The sequence below is a fragment of the Mobula hypostoma genome, chromosome 11 (assembly GCF_963921235.1).
Source record: "Mobula hypostoma chromosome 11, sMobHyp1.1, whole genome shotgun sequence".
Lineage (NCBI taxonomy): Eukaryota > Metazoa > Chordata > Chondrichthyes > Myliobatiformes > Myliobatidae > Mobula > Mobula hypostoma.
In genome coordinates, this window is record NC_086107.1 from 49,017,696 (window position 1) to 49,037,503 (window position 19,808).

At 41.3% G+C, this 19,808-nt stretch overlaps 1 protein-coding gene across 3 annotated transcripts in view; it reads right to left on the reverse strand.

The window, feature by feature from the left end:
• Positions 1–921: 921 nt before the first annotated feature.
• The window catches only part of eps8l2 (EPS8 signaling adaptor L2), a 213,547-nt gene continuing 194,660 nt past the window's right edge, over positions 922–19,808 (reverse strand). For 2 of the 3 annotated variants that reach the window (XM_063062022.1, XM_063062023.1), the window contains exons 17-20: positions 19,050–19,197; positions 11,140–11,326; positions 8,702–8,834; positions 922–4,390 (exon numbers count right to left, since the gene is read on the reverse strand). In XM_063062022.1, coding sequence (XP_062918092.1) covers positions 4,319–4,390; positions 8,702–8,834; positions 11,140–11,326; positions 19,050–19,197 — 540 coding nt within the window. In that variant the 3' untranslated portion in view covers positions 922–4,318. The remainder of the gene's footprint in view (positions 4,391–8,701; positions 8,835–11,139; positions 11,327–19,049; positions 19,198–19,808) is intronic. The other variant, XM_063062021.1, reaches the window with a different exon arrangement.

Genomic DNA, 19,808 nt, shown 5'->3' on the forward strand with positions numbered 1-19,808 from the left:
ACAGATGAGTCTATTAAATTGAAAATATTTGGAATCTGGAATCAAAATAGGCTCGTGAGAATAAAACTGATGATGATAAATATGCCCTGTGTTAGACAGCAGTGCAGTGGTGTGTTTGAAAGGACTCCCGTCACTGTCTCACTTGGACCCCTTTTCCTTTCTCTGTCCTCTATTTTCTCTTCCTTTCTTTAAAATAAAAGCAGAAGGTAGTGGAAATCTCAGCAGATTATGCTGCACACTGGTTTTGAAGCTCCGGCCAGACCTTCAAACCCAGTGTCCAGAGCTGACTGTGAGGAGTTTCCCCAGGTACTCCAGTTTCCTTTCTTGTGCGGGTTGATACACTAATTGGCCATTGTAACTGGTCCTTACTGTGCAAATGAGTGGGAGAATTGGCATGGAATCACTGAACACGTGTGCTTTAATGTCGGAATGGATTCAGCGGGCCAAAGGCCTTGTACCCATGCTTTACAGCTCCATGACTCTATTATTGAAGAGAGACACAGCGGTAACATTCTAGTTTTTAAAAAGGCACAAAGTAAGTTGCATGAAAGTGGGAGGATGGACTGAATGAAAGTAATGCCTGTGACAGATGGAGACCAAGAGAAAATGAATGATGTAGCTAGACATCTAATAATGGCAGCTATTTTGTCCACAGGAGGTATTCCTAGACTTAAAAAAAAGCCAGAGAGGGAAACGTATGTTCAAAATGTGAGATATAGAACAATTAGTTCCTAGAAATCTCAAAGAAAGCAAATTACTAGGAAAATAACTTGTGAAAACTGATGAAATTTGTATACTTTTAAGAATGCTTTTTGTTTGCTGTAATGGTTGAAGTAATGCATAAACCAAAATTACAAAGACACCTATGTCCATTTGTTTATATCACCACAGCCAAGGTATTCATTCAGAAGAAAATGACATGATTTTAAAATTTTTACACATTTATTCATGTTACAATAAAGAGATATTCTCATAAAATGACTAGAATGTTCTATAAATCAGCACTACTTAAAAAACATACCCAGATTCAAAAATATGCTTCTCTAACCACGCTGTAATTCTTCTGACTTCCATTATTTATCAGAAAAAATTCAACAGTTCATCTTTTACAAAGCTTACTTTTTAAACTTTCCCTGACACAGAGTTTTTATACAATGCACAATACATTTTCATAGAGCTTGCATGTCAAGTGATGCACTTTGTTACAACACATAAAATGCCAGAAAATTAAGCAATGTAATTTTGACATGGATATGAGCTAGTCTTGATACTGTAATACATAAAGGATCCTACACACAACAGACTCGAAAATCACATAGAAATGTATTTTTGCATAAAAATAAACATTTATAGCCCAGTTTAAAATAGATTTCTTGAGCTATTTCTCTTGGGGGTTACTGCAAGTTGTCTGTTTTACAGGGACTGACAGACAGCTCATGCAGAAATATTGTTCTGGCAACATAACAATCTCTCTTTGATATGCAGCCTCTGTTTAGAGTTCTGCGTGAATCTGAGATCTTGTATGCAGTGATAATTAGAGGAGATAATTTTCCATTATTCAAAAACTGAAACGTCATTACCTTAGGGAACGTTCTGTGCAGGATTCTGACAAAGCTCATTGCATGCAACATGCGGATATTTAAAGGATTAATTATGAGATGTCACACTCTTGCAATAAATTAATGTTCTCATTAAAATCTGTTGATATTATTGATCATTATTGACTATTACTGATCATTGTGACATCACTACATTTCTCATATTTGGAAGTAGAAAATTTAGCCACATAAGCACACAATAGGAAGGTAGTCTTTGGGGAGTTGCATTCATAGAATTGCGGGTCAGAGAATATTTCTTAACATCTGGCTCTGATTAGATTAAAAATAAACAACATGGGCCACTGGGCAGGAGGTTGGATAGAATATACATCATTTGATAATAGGGCAGACGTCCAAATTTCTGTTATTTGGCAGGGTAAACTTCATTAATGTCAGTTTATCCAACAAATCTACGGCTGTAGATTACTCAGTACTGAACAAGGACAATATTAGAAACCAAGCTTTCTTCCAGGGCATGATGAACAAATCAGGTGTGCTTTGTTCCACAGGCAGAGAGCTAGAATTAGCCATTATTTAACATCCTCATCTTGGATGACTCCCGATGTGACTTTGCCAGTGAGCCACCTGCAGTTCTTGCTCAGGACCAAATTCCCTTTGTAATTTCACCAATGACTCACTCTGGCAAAAAAAAAATCAACTGAGTGCAGAAGCCCTAAGATGAAACCAGCTTGGTCTCAAGGACGTCGTGGTAGATAACACAGTGTTACAGGATGTTACACTACTGATGTCTGTAGTCCACAGTAGCCCTCGGTTGCAGTGACAAGGTGACTTTGATAAGTGTAACAATGTGAGTAGGGGTTAGCATGGCAGTAAATCAAAGCAGGTATCAATACATACCATCATCAGCAAGTTTTCCCAGCACAGCTCCAGAAGATTGAAACAATGAACACCAACAGATCCTTGCATATTATAGAGGATGTCTGTCATGTGCATTCGGTGTATTGATGAGCCTCATTACAGGACCACCAAATAATATCCTCGCATGACCTCTCTAAGACCATGTTTCCCCATTCTCCACAATCAGCCATCCCAGATCATTCCTTCTTTTGGGTCTGGGCAGGCCTCTGAAGCTGGCTGAACTTGGGCAAGAGCTTCTGATGGTTATGTGTCAAGGTTATGGGGCTGGACTCAAAGAGAATGAGAGGAGCCTTCCAGAAGCCAGACCAAAGCTATTCGGGAAACCATGAAACTGAGCACCGAACTTTCAAAATCCATTTAAGATTGGGAAACAGGAAAACCACAAAGCTTTTAAAGTTGTAACTGAAAGGATGAGTGATGCCAATTTCATGATGGTTGAATTTGGATCTTGAATTGCGAGTTTGGGTATCTTTCCATTATCAGTCCTGCATAATTGTAAATAGCATCTGTTGGTTGTGGATCCACTATTAATGCTTTTGTTGTTGCCTCTTGGATATGTTGGCTTTACATCTTCAGCAAGTATCAGAAGGATATTGGCTGGATTTTGGACTAATGTCAATAAATAATGCCTGTTCAGTATCAGCCTTGAATTCGTATTTTGTGGGTATATGAGCAAATGAGTTTGTGTTATGATTGCATGGGTATCTGTTGTTTCTAGACACATAGACAGCCTTGCAAGTAAGTTACGTGTAGAGGTCTCATGGTTATGAGAAGACTTACAATTATCAACAATAGTTTTTAAATCTTGAAAAAAACAACTAAACAATATGCTTATTGTTGTTTACATAAATGAAAGAAAGCTTACTTTAACCTATTCATTTTAGTGTTATCTTCAAATGGAGAAAATCTTGTTCATTAGTTGAGGAAAATCACATTAATAACATAATAACTAGAAATAAATGTTAGTGTTATAACAGACAGAATTGTAATCATTATATGATATTCCATCTCTATGTTATCTGGGTTGTTTGCACAATTAAATCATTCTGTCCAAAACTATACCATTTTTTTTTTGAAGAGGACATTTTGCTCCTTGAGTCCATGTAGGCCTCAGAAGATTTCCATCAATCCCAGTCCCTCATATTATTTCTATGTAAGTTATTCCCCTTAACATTCCCGTCAACTCCCTTCTGATTCTCCTGCTGCACCCATTTTAGGGTAAGTTACAACAGACGATTAATCTGCCAGCCAGCATGTGTTTGGGATATAGGAGAAAGCTGGAGTAGTCGGGGGAGATCTCAGGCAGTCACAGGGAGAAATCACATACAGGCAGTATCCAAGAAGTGGAATGACCCAGGGTTGCAGGAGCTGTGTGGCAGCAATGCTTTCAGTCACCCTATCACAAGATAAATGTAGCAAGGACACAGTCAGCATCAATGCTGCCCAGTAGATATCTCAGGTGTATCTGTAAGTACAGGAGCCATCTGTAGGGTTACCATTTTATTGTTTCACATTTACTCTGCAAATTACATCTATTCTGTGTTCTCTTGGCTTCAGGTTTTGGCAACATTGGTCCACAAATATTACAATAGCTACATATGCACATACATAGGGAGAGAGGAAGAAATTTTGATATTCATATAGAATGCATATTAATACTTTATGCCAACTATATAACTGCCTGAAAGCCATGCAAATTCTGAATATTAATTTACTTTAGAAATAACAGGAGTAAGACACAAAATGATTAGTGCTTATTATTAATTCTGTAGAAGAGACTAACCCTTCTCTAGTCATACATTGTTTTACTGTCCAATTGTTAAACAAATGGCTGTAAAATTCTAGCTATTGGAATCAATCCGTTCTTGTCTTCGTTTCATAATTTCTTCCAGCTCTGTATCACCGCGATGCTTCTGTGAATTAGAATGTAAGATGATATCAGCTTTATGACTTCTCTTACAATAAAATGTTTGTGTGAAATTTTTCTAATGATTATGTACTGCTACATAACAAGTCATTGGAAACCTTTCAGGTGTTGTTTGGACCTTTGTCACCTTTAGGACAGCAGTGGAATAAACGGAAACAGTTTAGAAAAACATACCTCTCTTCATAACAGTTGTGGAATAAAAGAAAGTTGAAAATAAATACAAACAACAGGAATTCTGCAGATGCTGGAAATTCAAGCAACACACATAAAAGTTGCTGGTGAACGCAGCAGGCCAGGCAGCATCTCTAGGAAAAGGTGCAGTCGACGTTTCAGGCCGAGACCCTTCGTCAGGACTAACTGAAGGAAGAGTGAGTAAGGGATTTGAAAGTTGGAGGGGGAGGGGGAGATCCAAAATGATAGGAGAAGACGGGAGGGGGAGGGATGGAGCCAAGAGCTGGACAGGTGATAGGCAAAAGGGATACGAGGGGATCATGGGACAGGAGGTCCGGGAAGAAAGACAAGGGGGGGGGACCCAGAGGATGGGCAAGGGGTATATTTAGAGGGACAGAGGGAGAAAAAGGAGAGTGAGAGAAAGAATGTGTGTATAAAAATAAGTAACAGATGGGGTACGAGGGGGAGGTGGGGCATTAGCGGAAGTTAGAGAAGACGATGTTCATGCCACCAGGTTGGAGGCTACCCAGACGGAATATAAGGTGTTGTTCCTCCAACCTGAGTGTGGCTTCATCTTTACAGTAGAGGAGGCCTCCTCTACACACTCAGGTTGGAGGAACAACACCTTATATTCCGTCTGGGTAGCCTCCAACCTGATGGCATGAACATCGACTTCTCTAACTTCCGCCAATGCCCCACCTCCCCCTCGTACCCCATCTGTTACTTATTTTTATACACACATTCTTTCTCTCACTCTCCTTTTTCTCCCTCTGTCCCTCTGAATATACTCCTTGCCCATCCTCTGGGTTCCCCCCCCCCCCGTCTTCCTTCCCGGACCTCCTGTCCCATGATCCCCTCGTATCCCTTTTGCCTATCACCTGTCCAGCTCTTGGCTCCATCCCTCCCCCTCCTGTCTTCTCCTATCATTTTGGATCTCCCCCTCCCCCTCCAACTTTCAAATCCCTTACTCACTCTTCCTTCAGTTAGTCCTGACGAAGGGTCTCGGCCTGAAACATCGACTGCACCTCTTCCTAGAGATGCTGCCTGGCCTGCTGCGTTCACCAGCAACTTTTATGTGTGTTGCTTGAAAATAAATATATTTTCTTGATAGGCACAAATACCTTGTCTACTTATGGGATTAAATATTTCTTTCAATTAGGAAACAGAACAGGGTAAATTTGTGGTGGGAAATTGATGGCTTTACACTAAAAGGCTAATTGGCCACTGAAACTTGCTCCCAGTGTGTAAGAAAATGGTAGAATCTGGACAGATGGTTAGATGCAAGGAGAATGAGGTTAACGTGTGATGAGTATAAATGAGTGGTTGAAAGCCAACGTGGACTCAATGGGTCAAAGGGCCTGCTTTTGAACTGTACCTCTCTATCATTAATTAACATTGCACAATATCGATTATTTAGAGTGAAAAATGTAAACTTCACTTTTATTTTCTCATGAGACGTTGCTAGCTATTATTACCCATATTCTCCATGCCAGATTGCAGATGCTGGAACCTGGAGTAATAAGCAAACTGCAGGAGGAATTCAGATGCTTGTGCAGCATCTGTGGGAGGAAACAAACGGCTGCCATTTCAGGTCATGACCTTGCATCAGGGCTCAGTTCTCAAATCAGGGTCTCAATAGGAAACGTCAACAATACCTTTTTCCTGACAACAGCTGTTTGACCCACTCAGTGGCTCCGGAGTCTCTCTCTGCACTATATACATTATGTATAGGTATGTAAGAACTTTCAAGACTTAAAGATTGTTTCCAATCCTTAAGAAGCTTGTTATGATTAAAAAGGTATCAGATTCAGATTTATTATCACTCACTGAGACAATGTGAAATTTGTTGAATTGTGGCAGCAGTTCAGTGCAAAGATATAGTTACTATAAATTACAAGTAATAGAATTAATGCATAAATAGCAAAGTAGTATTCACATATAACACATATGCCATAAAGTTTTGCCATATAACAATAAAGAAAAATTAATGACTTGAAGTATATGACAGAAAATTATAGAACTTTGCGCAGTTTAATAACAAGGATCTGCAATAAATGAGTTCCATTAACTGCTGGAACAGGATAATCAAGTAATATAACAACATCATCAAGTATTACAGGTTGAACATCCCTCATCTGAAATGCTTCGTGCCAGAAGTGTTTCAGATCTGAGATTTTTTCAGATTTTGGAATATTTGCATCTATATAATGAGATGCCTTTGGGATGGAACCCAAGTTTAAACATGAAATCTATTTACATTACATTTACAGCTTAGGTACAGCTAGTGTAAAGCTCACAGAGAGAACAGTCTGCAGTTGGAGCACAGTCTGACTTAATGGAGCTGGGTCCTCCACAGACAGTCGAAGTTGAATGACCGTCCCACACCACGTCTATTATAGGGTTCCAGTGCTGCGGTTGGTTTCATACCCACCATCAATTTCAAGCAATCACCCGTTCCACAGCAACTACAATGGAAGGGGGTTGGTTGCATATAATATTTTTTTTATCATTTTTCTGTATGAAACGATTACCTTAAATTTTCAGTTCATCGAGATAGATGTTTGCTTGTTTCATGATAAGCATACCATTAAGCAGCATGTTTTCACTCTGACTCTGATGAATCCTCTTTCAATACATGATTGAGATCTTAGTTTTTCACTTTATGCAGTGTTTTTCTATTTTCATTAACTTTTGCTCAATATATGTAAGGTCACTTCTCAGAACTGTCTCAGGTGTACAGAGACCTGTGTATTGCCTGGGATCCTTCCCAGTGCCTTGTGGAATTTTTCATTTATGACGTCATGGCAGCGTTCAAAAAAATTTGGATTTCAGAAGCTTTGTGGATTTTGGAATTTCAGGTAAGGGGTACTCAACCTGCTTCAACATTCTTAACATTAGACCATCAATTAGACCGTAATATATTTAGTTGTTATTTAATGTGCGATTACAAAATAATTGAGGTAATTATAGTTTTCATTGCATCAGTATACATTAACATACTGTATGAATTCTAATATTTATGTAAATAGTGCAACAAATTAAAGATGCTGTCTTTGAGAATGTTGGGAATGATTGACTAATAAGGGGATAGACAGTTGAGAAGGGGGAAGTGAGAGGTAGAAGAAGGCGCTTGAGGAGAGAAAAAAGATGAGAAACAGAGGTGAGAGGTGTGGAGGAGAGGGATGGAGAGCAGAAACAAAGAAACAAGCAGAAGCAAAGCAACGGAGAGATTAAGTACTGCTCCAAGTCAATATCTGGATATTTGAAATGAATCAAACTAAGCTCATTTAAAGGACTGACTCTGTTTCAGAGTGCTGTGGCCTAGTTGGGGCCTTCCATCTGCATCTTTTTCTGTTTATTTACTTGTTTCTAACCTCTCTCCCTCTCACTCCACTTCTCAACCATCCACCTTCTCTCTTTCTTCTTCCATTTTCTACATTCTCTGCCCTTTACATACTCTTCCACTTCTTTACATCTTCAACTCATCTTTCTCTTTAATTTCCCCTTCTTTTTCTTATCTTATCTCTCTCCTGTTCCTATCTTTCCTTTCTTTCACCCCACTTCTCTTCCCTTCACTCTTTTTTCCTTCCCCTGCCCTCTCCCCTGCCTTTCTTTCCCAACAGTCCCCCTTCCTCTTCCTTCTTGCCATTGCTTTCCCTCTCTTCCTCCTTGCCTCTTACTCTCCCCTTTCCAGAGCAAGGGTTGGAGCTGAGACTTGTTACCTCCAGTCTTGGCTGTTAACTACTCAATCTTAGACAATTCTGGGTGCACTTCCACACCACATTTCAATACAGGATTTCCTTTACAGAGGACCTTACAGAGTCTGGCCTCAGGATAGAGATTCTCAGCAGCATCCAATTTCAAGGAGGTAGGAAGTGCATGGCAGTGAAATTCAGAATGGTATACTAACATACAAAGTTTGTAAAATCAATAAAGTTTTATCTGAAATCCCCAAGATTACAAATTTAAGTAAAGGTTGTGAGAAATATCGGCAGGTCTAAATCCTGCCTTCTAAGTACTGAGCAGGTACAGAGACAGAAGAAAATTCAGTGTTGTGCACCTTCTGCTGAGTTAAAAAATAATATAAGCAAATTAAATTAGTGGAAAGTGTTGTATAGTTTCTTACATCAAGTTCAGCCTTTTGTACTTGGATTAGACTGTACACACGAGCACCTTCCTCTCCACACACCGACTTCAGTTCTTCTTTATTAAGGGAAAATATTTGGGCTCCTGTCAGTATACCCAAACTAGTTATTGTCCTGTGGGAAAAAAAATGTTAAACATTTGTTGATCAGCACACTTTTCTTCAGCTGTGAAACCCATATCTGTAAGTAGTACACACCAAGGCCAAGAAAGAGCAGGGGAGAAAAAGATTGGCTTTATTTGTCACATGTACATTTTGCATCAGTGACCAACACAGACCGAGGATAGTGCTAGGGGCAGCCCACAAATGTGTCACATTTCCGGCACCAACATAGCACGCGCACTCACGGACTCTAACCCTAATTGTATGTCTTTGGAATGTGGGAGGAAACCAGAGTACTTGGTACAAATCCTCGCGATCACGGAGATAATGTACAAACTCCTTAAAGACTGACAGGAATTGAACTGTGATGAGTAATCGCTGGCACTGTAAAGTGATTGCATTAATTGCAGCTCACGAATGATGACTCACATTCTATCACAATACATAAACAAGTCATACGAGTTTCATTCTGTTGCTTTGCATTATACAAGGGCTGAAGATGTTGAAATTGTTATCTGAAACAACATGGGAAGGCGGGGCCCTTCTTCTCCTAAACCGGTTTTATTTTTGACAATTTACTTGCTGCTTTTTTTTTGCAATCTGGTAATCTAAACTGTATTTCTGGCCTTAGAGACAAATTGTATTTTCCTCAAATGTTACAAACTATTTAAATAAAAGTAAGTTTTCTTACCAGGTCAATTTATTTAATTGGGAATCAAGCTCTAGAATATTTCAAGAACTTGTAAACTCAAATGTTTTACAAATATATTGAGTTTGTGTTGATTTCATGATTTTAATTCTTTATGTGGTTTATGGTGAAATAACAACTAGTGAAAAAAAACTTTTTCAACAGACTTCTGATTAAATGCCAAGCCAAAATATTCACAAGTATGCTTAACAATTATGATTCAGGAATCTGAAAATAACTATTACTGCCTACTATTTACATAAAGCATCTACTGTAACCCTCAGATAAATAAACAAAAGCCTCTGTTAAATAATAGGTATCAACTTCCTCGTGCTTCAGGAAGGTAGCCAACATAACTAATGACCCCCCCCCCACCTTGGTCATTCTCTCTTCTCACCCCTCCCATTGAACAAAAGTAAAAAACTTGAGAGCACATAGCACCAGGCTGAAAGATCGCTTCTAGCCCACTGTTAGACTATCAAATGGACCCTTCAAACTCTAAAACATGAACTCTTAATTTCCCTATCTACCTTGTAAAGGACCTTGAACTTTTTTGTCTACCTGCACTGTACTTTATTTGTAACTGTGACACTATATACTGCATTCTGTTTTGACTTTTCCTACCTCAATTACTTAGTTCGGAAAGATCTGTCTGTGTGACGCATGAGCAAAACCATTTCCTTGTATCTCTGTACATGTGATAACAATAAACCTGTTCCACTATTTAATTAAAGTCACGGAACAAAACTTCTTGTAAAAAGCTGTGGGGTCACTTGCTTTTCAGCCCCTGGGGGCGAGGTCTCTGAGCCGTCGGGCTCTGCCGGAGACGGCGCGCTGTAGTTGTGGTCATCTGAAGATTTCAATTGGACTGTGGAGCCTGGACTATATAGATATATATTTGTCTGGTTGTGTTTTTACTAATATTCAATAAGTGCCTGTATATGCAAATACTAGTCCTCTAAGCCGCGGTATCACGTAGTGGGTATCGGGCGTCCAAACAAGGACTGGGTCTCAAAGCCGCGGTATTGCCTGGTTGAGAGATTATCTTGGTGGGCTGGGAACTCTGGACTATATACATGCATATTCTGTGTCACGATATTTTACTGATATTCCATATGGGTTTGCTGACTTCTAAATGTGAAGACTAGGCATCAAGCCGTGGTATTGCGGTGGGGGGGGGGGTGCTGGGACGCTTTTATTCTGTAAATGTGTTCTAGAGTGTGACTGTTGGTAATGTGTTTTAGCACCTTGACCCAGTAGTAATGCTGTCTCGTTTGGCAGTACTCATGAGTATTCCTGTATAGTTGAATGACAATTTATCTTGATTTGAATTGAAAACCATTTGTAGCAGAACCACCCAGTGCAGAAAGCTGTAAAATGTCCAGTGGCATGATGTTCAGGAACAAAATTGGATCTTACTTTTTAGGTGAACATATCTAACCATTTTCAGTTTTATGCGACTATCTCTCATCTACTTACAGATGCTGAATATTAGCATGACGTGGTCATTTTCTCTGCAACAAAGCTGGTGATGCGTGGAGGAAAGTTCAAACTCAATGAACCAAAAATAAGTATCCCTGTCAATTTTGTTCATTCGTTTAGGATATACAACTCTGTGGATATTACTCACGGTTTACTGAAGCCTTTCACTTCCAACCAGGATTTAACATCTTCATTGCTGGATTCATAACCGAGAGGTATCTGAATCGTCGACTGCTTTGGGACCTGGAAATTCCGTGTGCCTGGCTTTGTCTTGCTGTGTGCGGTAATTAGATGTCGGAGTTCATCATTCACTTCATCCATCTGAGTCATTATTTCTGTTTAAGAAAAAAAAAGTCAACACATTTAGTTGATAAATATCTTTTTTAATAGGAATAGGTTTTAAGACGCCACTGCTTCAGCCTTAAAATTGCCTGTAAATACAGTAACTTGCCCTCATCTGTGGTACTTGAAAATTTTGACATTCTGTGTGCCCCTGGACAGTTTTAGGTTGCGCAAAATCAGAGGTTTCTCTGCTGATCTTTTGCTCTCAAACAGTTGAAGAAGTGCATCTCCATTGGTTTTACTGTTCAGGAGTTTTATTTTGTTCAGTACCTTGTACAAATAATAAATGTTGGTGTCAGTTCAATGCAGGTTGCAGGAATATATGAGACAGAATTAGTCAGGCTTAGAAACAAAGGATGAGGGTTATATAATGTGTTTGACTTACAGATATGTTCCAAAGCATTTCGCAGATGCATATTCAAAATGAATAAACTCAGCCAAAAGAGGCAAGTTGTTGAAAGCTTGACCAAGAGGTGTCTTTTAAAAGAAGAAAGTTAATATGAATAGAAAGAGAATTCCAGATAATGCGGAAGAGATGAATAAGTGCAAGGCCACGGATAGTGAGTGAAGGAAGTGAGGAATTCAAATGAGATCAGAACAAAGCCATGCAGAAAGATTGGGATATTGGAATAGAAAGGCAATAGAATTGTTGATGATCAGAGGAGCAGGATCATATCTTCCAGCATAGAAGATAATTTACTATCAGATCATAAGACATAGGAGCAGAATTAGGCAGTCTGCTCTGCCATTCCATTATGACTGATCCCGGGTCCCACCCCACCCCACACACCTGCCTTCTCGCCATATCCTTTGATGCCCTGACTAAGAAATGATCAACTTCCGCCTTAAATATACCCATGGACTTGGCCTCCACTGCAGTCTGTGGCAGAGCATTCCACAGATTCACTACTCTCTGGCTAAAAAAAAATTCTTCCTGACCTCTGTTCTAAAAGGCCATTTAAAGATCGGTTGTTCAAGGGATAGAATCAGAATCAGGTTTAATATCACAGGCATATGTTGTGAAATTTGTTGCTTCGTGGTAGCAGTACATTGCAATACATAATTTAAAAAACTATAAATTGCAATAAGAATATAAATTACAATAAGGACTCTGCAGAGAGTGGTGCGGACAGCCCAGCGCATCTGTAGATGTGAACTTCCCACTATTCAGGATATTACAAAGACAGGTGTGTAAAAAGGGCCCAAAGGATCACTGTGGACCCAAGTCACCCCAACCACAAACTGTTCCAGCTGCTACCATCTGGGAAACGGTACCGCAGCATAAAAGCCAGGATCAACAGGCTCTGGGACAGCTTCTTCCACCAGGCCATCAGGCTAATTAATTCATGCTGACACAACTATATTTCTATGTTATACTGACTGTCCTGTTGTACATACTATTTATTATAAATTACTATAAATTGCACATTTAGACGGAGATGTAACATGAAGATTTTTACCCCTCATGTATATGAAAGATGTAAGTATTTCAATTCAATTCAAGAATTAGATATATTAAAAATTAGATTAAATAAGTATTACAAAAAGAGAGGAAAACATAGTGTTCATGGGTTCATTGTCTATTCAGAAATCCATTGGTGGAGGGGAAGAAGCTGTCGCTGAGAAGTTGAGTGTGTGTCTTCAGGCTCCCGTACCTCCTGCTTGATGGTAACACAAAGAGGGCAAGACCTGGCTGATGGTTTTCCTTAATGATGGATGCTGCCTTTTTGAGGCATCACCTTTTGAAGCTACCCATGATGGGGCTGGCTGAACTTGTAACTATCTGCAGCTTTTTCCGATCCAGTAGCCACTCTATACCAGAAGGTAATGCGACCACTTAGAATGCTCTCCACGGTACATCTGAGGAAATTTGCAAATGTCTTTTGTGACATACCAAGTCTCCTCAAACTCCAAATGAAATACAGCCACTGTCATGCCTTCTTTGTAATTGCATCAATATGTTGGGCTCAGGATAGATCCTCGGAGATTTTGAGACTCAGGAACTTGAAACTGCTGATCCCTCAATGAGGACTGTTGTGTGTTTTCTCGACTTCGCTTTCCTGAAGTTCACAATCAATTCCTTGGTCCTTCTGATGTTGTTGCTACACCACTCAACCAGCTGATCTACCTTGCTCCAGTATGTTACCATCTTTACCATCTGGAATTCTGGCAACAATAGTTGTGTCATTGCCAAATTTATAGATAGGTTGGGGTAGTGTTACAGTAAATATTGATGTTTGATAGCACAGACTCAGTGTTCCAAAGGGCCTCTTTCCATCCTATGCTTCTCTACAACTCTATGACTTCTAAATGTTGAATTCCCGCCCAATCAACCTGCTCACAAACTTTGCAGCTCCCTGCCATCAGCTCATTCCTCACAACTTAATTGGAAAATCTGCCAACTCCATAGCTATTCAAGATGCTGTTTATTGACTATAGCTCAGTGTTTAATACCAGCATTCCTACAATTCTGATAAAAACGCTCCAGAACCTGGGCCTCTGTACCTCTCTCTGCAACTGGACCATCGACTTCCTAACTGGAAGACCACAACTGGTGTGGATTGGAAATAGCATCTCCGCTTCGCTGACACTCAACACTGGCACACCTCAGGGGTGCGTGCTTAGCCTATTACTCGACTCACTCTCCACCCATGACTGTGTGCCAAGGCGCAGGGCAAACACCATCTATAAATTTGCTGAAAATACAAACTATGTTAGCAGAATCTCAGTTGGTGATGAGAGGGTGTACAGGAGCAAGATGTACCAGCTAGCTGAGTGGTGTTGCCACAACAACCGTGAACTAAATGTCAGTAGGACCAAAGAACTGAATGTAGACTTCAGAAAGGGTAAGATGAGGGGACACACATCAAAGAGAGATCAGAATTGGATAGAATGAGCAATTTCTGGAGTGTCAGCATCTCTGAGGACCTAACCTGGAGCTAACACATCAATGCTGCTATAAAAAAGGCAAGACAGCAGCTATATTTCACTTACAGTTTGAGGAGATTTTGTACGTCAACAACAACATTTGCAAGTTTCTACTGATGTACCATGATGAGCATTCTAACTGGCTGCATCACCATTCGGTATGGGGGACAGGGGGAGAGGGCCAGGGAACTTAAAATCATTGGAAAAATTCAGAGCGTGAGAAGTGAAACAAATATAGGTGGGAAGGGATTGAACGGGGGCGGGGGGATAAAACAGTGTCGAGGTATGCAGAAATGAGTTCATTGGGGCAGGAGCAAGCTGAGACAATGGGTCTACCTGGACAGGCAGGTTTGTGGATCTTTAAAAGTTCCCTGGCCCCCACCACCTTATTTTCACCATGATTGTCCACTCACTATGCACCTCCATCCCCCACCAGGAAGGTCTCAAAGCTCTCCGCTTCTTTTTGGATTCCAGACCTAACTAGTTCCCCTCTACCACCACTCTCTTCCGTCTAGCGGTATTAGTCTTTACTCTGAATAATTTCTCCTTTGGCTCCTCCTAATTCCTCCAAACCAAAGGTGTAGTCATGGGCACCCGTATGGGTCCCAGCTATGCCTGCCTTTTTGTTGGCTTTGTGGAACAATCCATGTTCCAAGCCTATACTGGTATCCGTCCTCCACTTTTCCTTCGCTACATCGACGACTGCATTGGCGCTGCTTCCTGCACGCATGCTGAGCTCATTGACTTCATTAACTTTGCCTCCAACTTTCACCCTGCCCTCAAATTTACCTGGTCCATTACTGACACCTCCCTCCCCTTTCTTGATCTTTCTGTCTCTATCTCTGGAGACAGCTTATCTACTGATGTCTACTATAAGCCTACTGACTTTCACAGCTATCTGGACTATTCCTCTTCTCACCCTATCTCTTGCAAAAATGCCATCCCCTTCTCGCAATTCCTCTGTCTCCACCGCAACTGCTCTCAGGATGAGGCTTTTCATCCCAGGATGAAGGAGATGTCCTCCTTTTTTAAAGAAAGGGGCTTCCCTTCCTCTACCATCAACTCTGCTCTCAAATGTACTCTCCCATTTCACATACATCTGCTCTCACCCCATCCTCCCGCCACTCCACTAGGGATAGGGTTCTCCTTGTCCTCACCTACCACCCCACCAGCCTCCAGGTCCCACATATAATTCTCCGTAACTTCCGCCACCTCCAACGGGATCCCACCACCAAGCACATCTCCCCCTCACCCCACGCGACTCCTTTGTCCATTCGTCCCCGCTGATCTCCCTCCCGGCACTTACCCTTGTAAGCAGAACAAGTGCTACACATGCCCTTACACTTCCTCCCTCACCACCATTCAGGGCCACAGACAGTCCTTCCAGGTGAGGCAATACTTCACCTGTGAGTCCGCTGGGGTGATATACTGCATCCGGTGCTCCCGGTGTGGCCTTCTATATATTGGTGAGACCCGACGCAGAGTGGGAGAGCGTTTCGCTGAACACCTACGCTCTGTCCGTCAGAGGAAGCAGGATCTCCCAGTGGCCACACATTTTAATTCCACATCCCATTCCCATTCTGACATGTCTATCCACGGCCTCCTCTATTGTAAAGATGAAGCCACACTCAGGTTGGAGGAACAACATCTTATATTCCATCTGGGTAGCCTCCAAACTGATGGCATGAACATTGATTACTCTAACTTCCGTTAATGCCCCGCCTCCCCTTCTTACCCCATTCCTTATTTATTTTTTAAATTATTACTCTCCCCTTTTTTCTCTCCCTCTTTCCCTCTCACTTTCACTCCTTGCCTGCTCTTCATCTTCCTCTGGGCTCCCCTCCCCCCTTCTTTCTCCCTAGGCCTCCCGTCCCATGATCCTCCCCCTGCTCCAGCTCTGTATCCCTTTTGCCAATCAACTTTCCAGTTCTTAGCTTCATCCCTCCCCCTCCTGTCTTCTCCTATCATTTTGGATCTCCCCCTCCCCCTCCCACTTTCAAATCTCTTACTATCTCTTTTTTCAGTTAGTCCTGACGGAGGGTATCGGCCCGAAACGTCGACTGTACTTCTTCCTGTTGATGCTGCCTGGCCTGCTGTGTTCCACCAGCATTTTGTGTGTGTTGCAGGACAGACAAAGGTGTGTCAGTTTATATTATTTACTTGGATTTACTGAAGGCCTTTGACAGGATAGTACATACAAGGCTACTAAACAAGATAAGAACCCATGGTATTAAGGGAAAGATACTAGCATGGACAGAAAATTGGCTATCTGGCAGGAGCCAAAAAGTGGGAATAAATGGGGCCTTTTCTAGTGGGCTGCTGGTGACTAGTGGTGCTCCAAAGGGGTCGGTGTTGGGATAGCTTCTTTTCACGTCATATGTCAATAATTTGGACGATGAAATTGATGGCCTCATAACAAACATTGCAGACGAATCTCAAACAATAACAAGGTGGCCTACAGAGAAGAAGTCATCTCCCTGACACAGTGGTGTCAAGAAAACAACTTCTCCCTCAATGTTGCAAAAACAAAGGAGCTGGTTGTGGATTACAGGAGGAATGGAAACAGGCTAACCCCTATTGACATCAATGGATCTGGGGTTGAGAGGGCAAACAGCTTTAAATTCCTCAGCATCCACATCACCGAGGACCTCACATGGTCTGTACACACCATTTGGATGGTGAAAAAGGCACAACGGCGTCTCTTTCACCTCAGATGGTTGAGAAAATTTGGTATGGACCCCCAAATCCTAAGAACTTTCTACAGGGGCACAATTGAGAGCATTCTGACTGGCTGCATCACTGCCTGGTATTGGAACTGTACCTCCCTTAATCACAGGACTCTGCAGAGAGTGTTGCGGACAGCCCAGTGCATCTGTAGTTGTGAACTTCCCATGATTCAGGACATTTACAAGGACAGGTGTGAAAAGAGGGCCCCAAGGATCATTGGGGACCCGAGTCACCCCAACCACTATCTATTCCAGCTGCTACCGTCTGGGAAACGGTACCACAGCATAAAAGCCAGGACCAACAGGCTTCGGGACAGCTTCTTCCACAAGGCCATCAGACTGATTAACTCATGCTGATTTGAGTGTACTCTGTATTAAATTTACTGTTCTATTTATTATAAATTATTATAAATTACTATGATTACACTTTGCACATTTAGACAGAGACGTAATGTAAAGATTTTTACTCCACATGTACGTTTGTATGTGAAGGATGTCAATTCAACACGAAAATAGGTGGAGGAGCAAGTAGTGTTGAGGAAGAAGTGAGTTTGCAGAAGGGCTTAGACAGATTAGGAGAATGGGCAAAAAAGTGACATATGGAATATATTGTAGGGAATGCATTATGGTATTTCCAAAACGGGGAGAAAATTCAAAAATCAGATGTGTGAAGGGACTTTGGGGTTCTCATGCAGGAATTCCTAAAGGTTAACTTGCAGGTTGAGCTGTTGTTAAGGAAGGCAAATGCAATGTTAGCATTCATATGAACATAAGAAATAAGATCAGGAGTCGGCCATCTGGCCCGTGGAACCTGCTCCGCCATTCAATAAGATCATGGCTGATCTGGCCATGGACTCACCTCCACCTACCTGCCTTTTCCCCACAACCCTTAATTCCCCTACTTTGCAAAAATCTATCTAACCTTGTCTTGAATATATTTATTGAGGTAGCCTCCACTGCTTAATTTTGAGAGGACTAGAATATACTTATCTATTGAATGGTGAAAGACCTTGATAGAGTGGATGTAGAGAGGATGTTTCATATGGTGGGAGAGTAAACCAGAGGACACAGCCTCAGAATAGTGAGGCGTCCTTTTAGAATGGAGATGAGGAGGAATTTCTTTTGCCAGAGGGTGGTGAATCTGGAATTCTTTGCCACAGGCAACTGCGGAGGTCACGTCTTTATGTATATTTAAGGCAGAGGTTGCTATATTCTTGATTAGTCAGGGCATGAAGGGATACGGGGAGAAGGCAGGAGATTGGAGTTGAGAGGAAAATTGGATTAGCCATGATAAAATGGTGGAGCAGACTCAATGGGCCAAATGGCCTAATTCTGCTCATGTAAGAACGGGAATATGATGCTGAGGCTTTATAACGCATTGGTCAGACCACACAGTGTACTGTGAGCAATTTTGGGCCCCTTATCTAAGAAACAATGTTATGGCATTGGAAAGGGTCAGAGGAGGTTCAAAAGAATAAAAGGGTTAATGTATGAAGAGTACTTGAAAGCTCTGGGCATGTATGTACTGGAGTTTAGAAGAATGAGGGAGAATGTCATTGAAACCTATTGAATATTGAAAGGCGTAGATAGAGTGGATGTAGAGAGGATGTCTCCTATAGTTGGGATATCTGGGACTGGAGGGCAGAGCCTTGGAATACAAAGATGTTACTTTAGAACCCAGTTGAGGAGGAATTTCTTTAGCCAGAAGGTGGTGACTCTATGGAATTCATGCCCATATACAGCTATGGAGGCCAATCATTGGGTATACTTAAAGCGGAGGCTGATAGATTCTTGCTTTTTAAGGACGTTACAGGTTTTGCAGAAATGAAAGAGAATGGAGTTAAGAGGGATAATAGATCAGCCATGATTGAATGGTGGAGCAGACTCAATGGGCTGAATGGCCTAATTCTGCTCATGAGTCTTGTGGTCGTATTATAAGACTCAAGGAAGTGACTTCCCTTTATAAAAGAATAATTTATAATAAAACGTTATTTCACATTGTTCCCACTAGACAACAGTTTTAAACAGAGTTTACGTGGAGTTTGATTTTGACCTCACTTACGTTCCTTATCCCTTCCAAAAGGCCTGCTGGCCATTCCTGGTAGCTCATGACTTCCGTGCCTCATGTGACCAGGGGTGACATAATGTCCAGTTGAAGCACCAGGCCCCATTCCTCGGGCGTTCATCTCTCCTTTGTACCGAGGACCTCCCTAAAGTAAGTAATTTTTGATGAAGTATTAGTTAGTTTCATTAAGTTATACAGTAGTATTACAACGAGGCAGTGCTCTTATTAAGTACAGGATGTTCATCTTCCTCTGCAAAGCAATGGTTAAAGGAAAAAAACAAAAGGATATCTGCTCCTCCATAATGGGGAGCCAATTACTTCTAAATTGAATCAAAAGGCACACAAAGTGTAGCAAAGCAGCCAGGATGGAAAATGTGGGCTGCACAGTAAAGAACAGTAAACATTTTATTGCAGCCTCAAGTTGAAAGCAATAAATAAAAACTGTAAAATTGTATGCAAGTAACCACTATGGATAGGATTGAAGTGCATGCAGGCAATGGTTTATAACCAATAAAAAGACCACATGAGCTTCCAACATCTTCATTTAGGAGCATTGCACAATGATGAATGTTGAGAGGGGTTTGAGAACTACATCTGGATGCATTAACCTGTCCTTTCTCCTCCACCTGAAATCTCTTCTCCACCCCATTCTTACCCTGTCTTGTTCTTCCATGCAGTTCCAAAAACTTTCTGCCCCAGTCTGATGTTAGTTCCTTCCTCTGACCTCTTCTCCTCTTCCGCATTTGTCACTAAGCA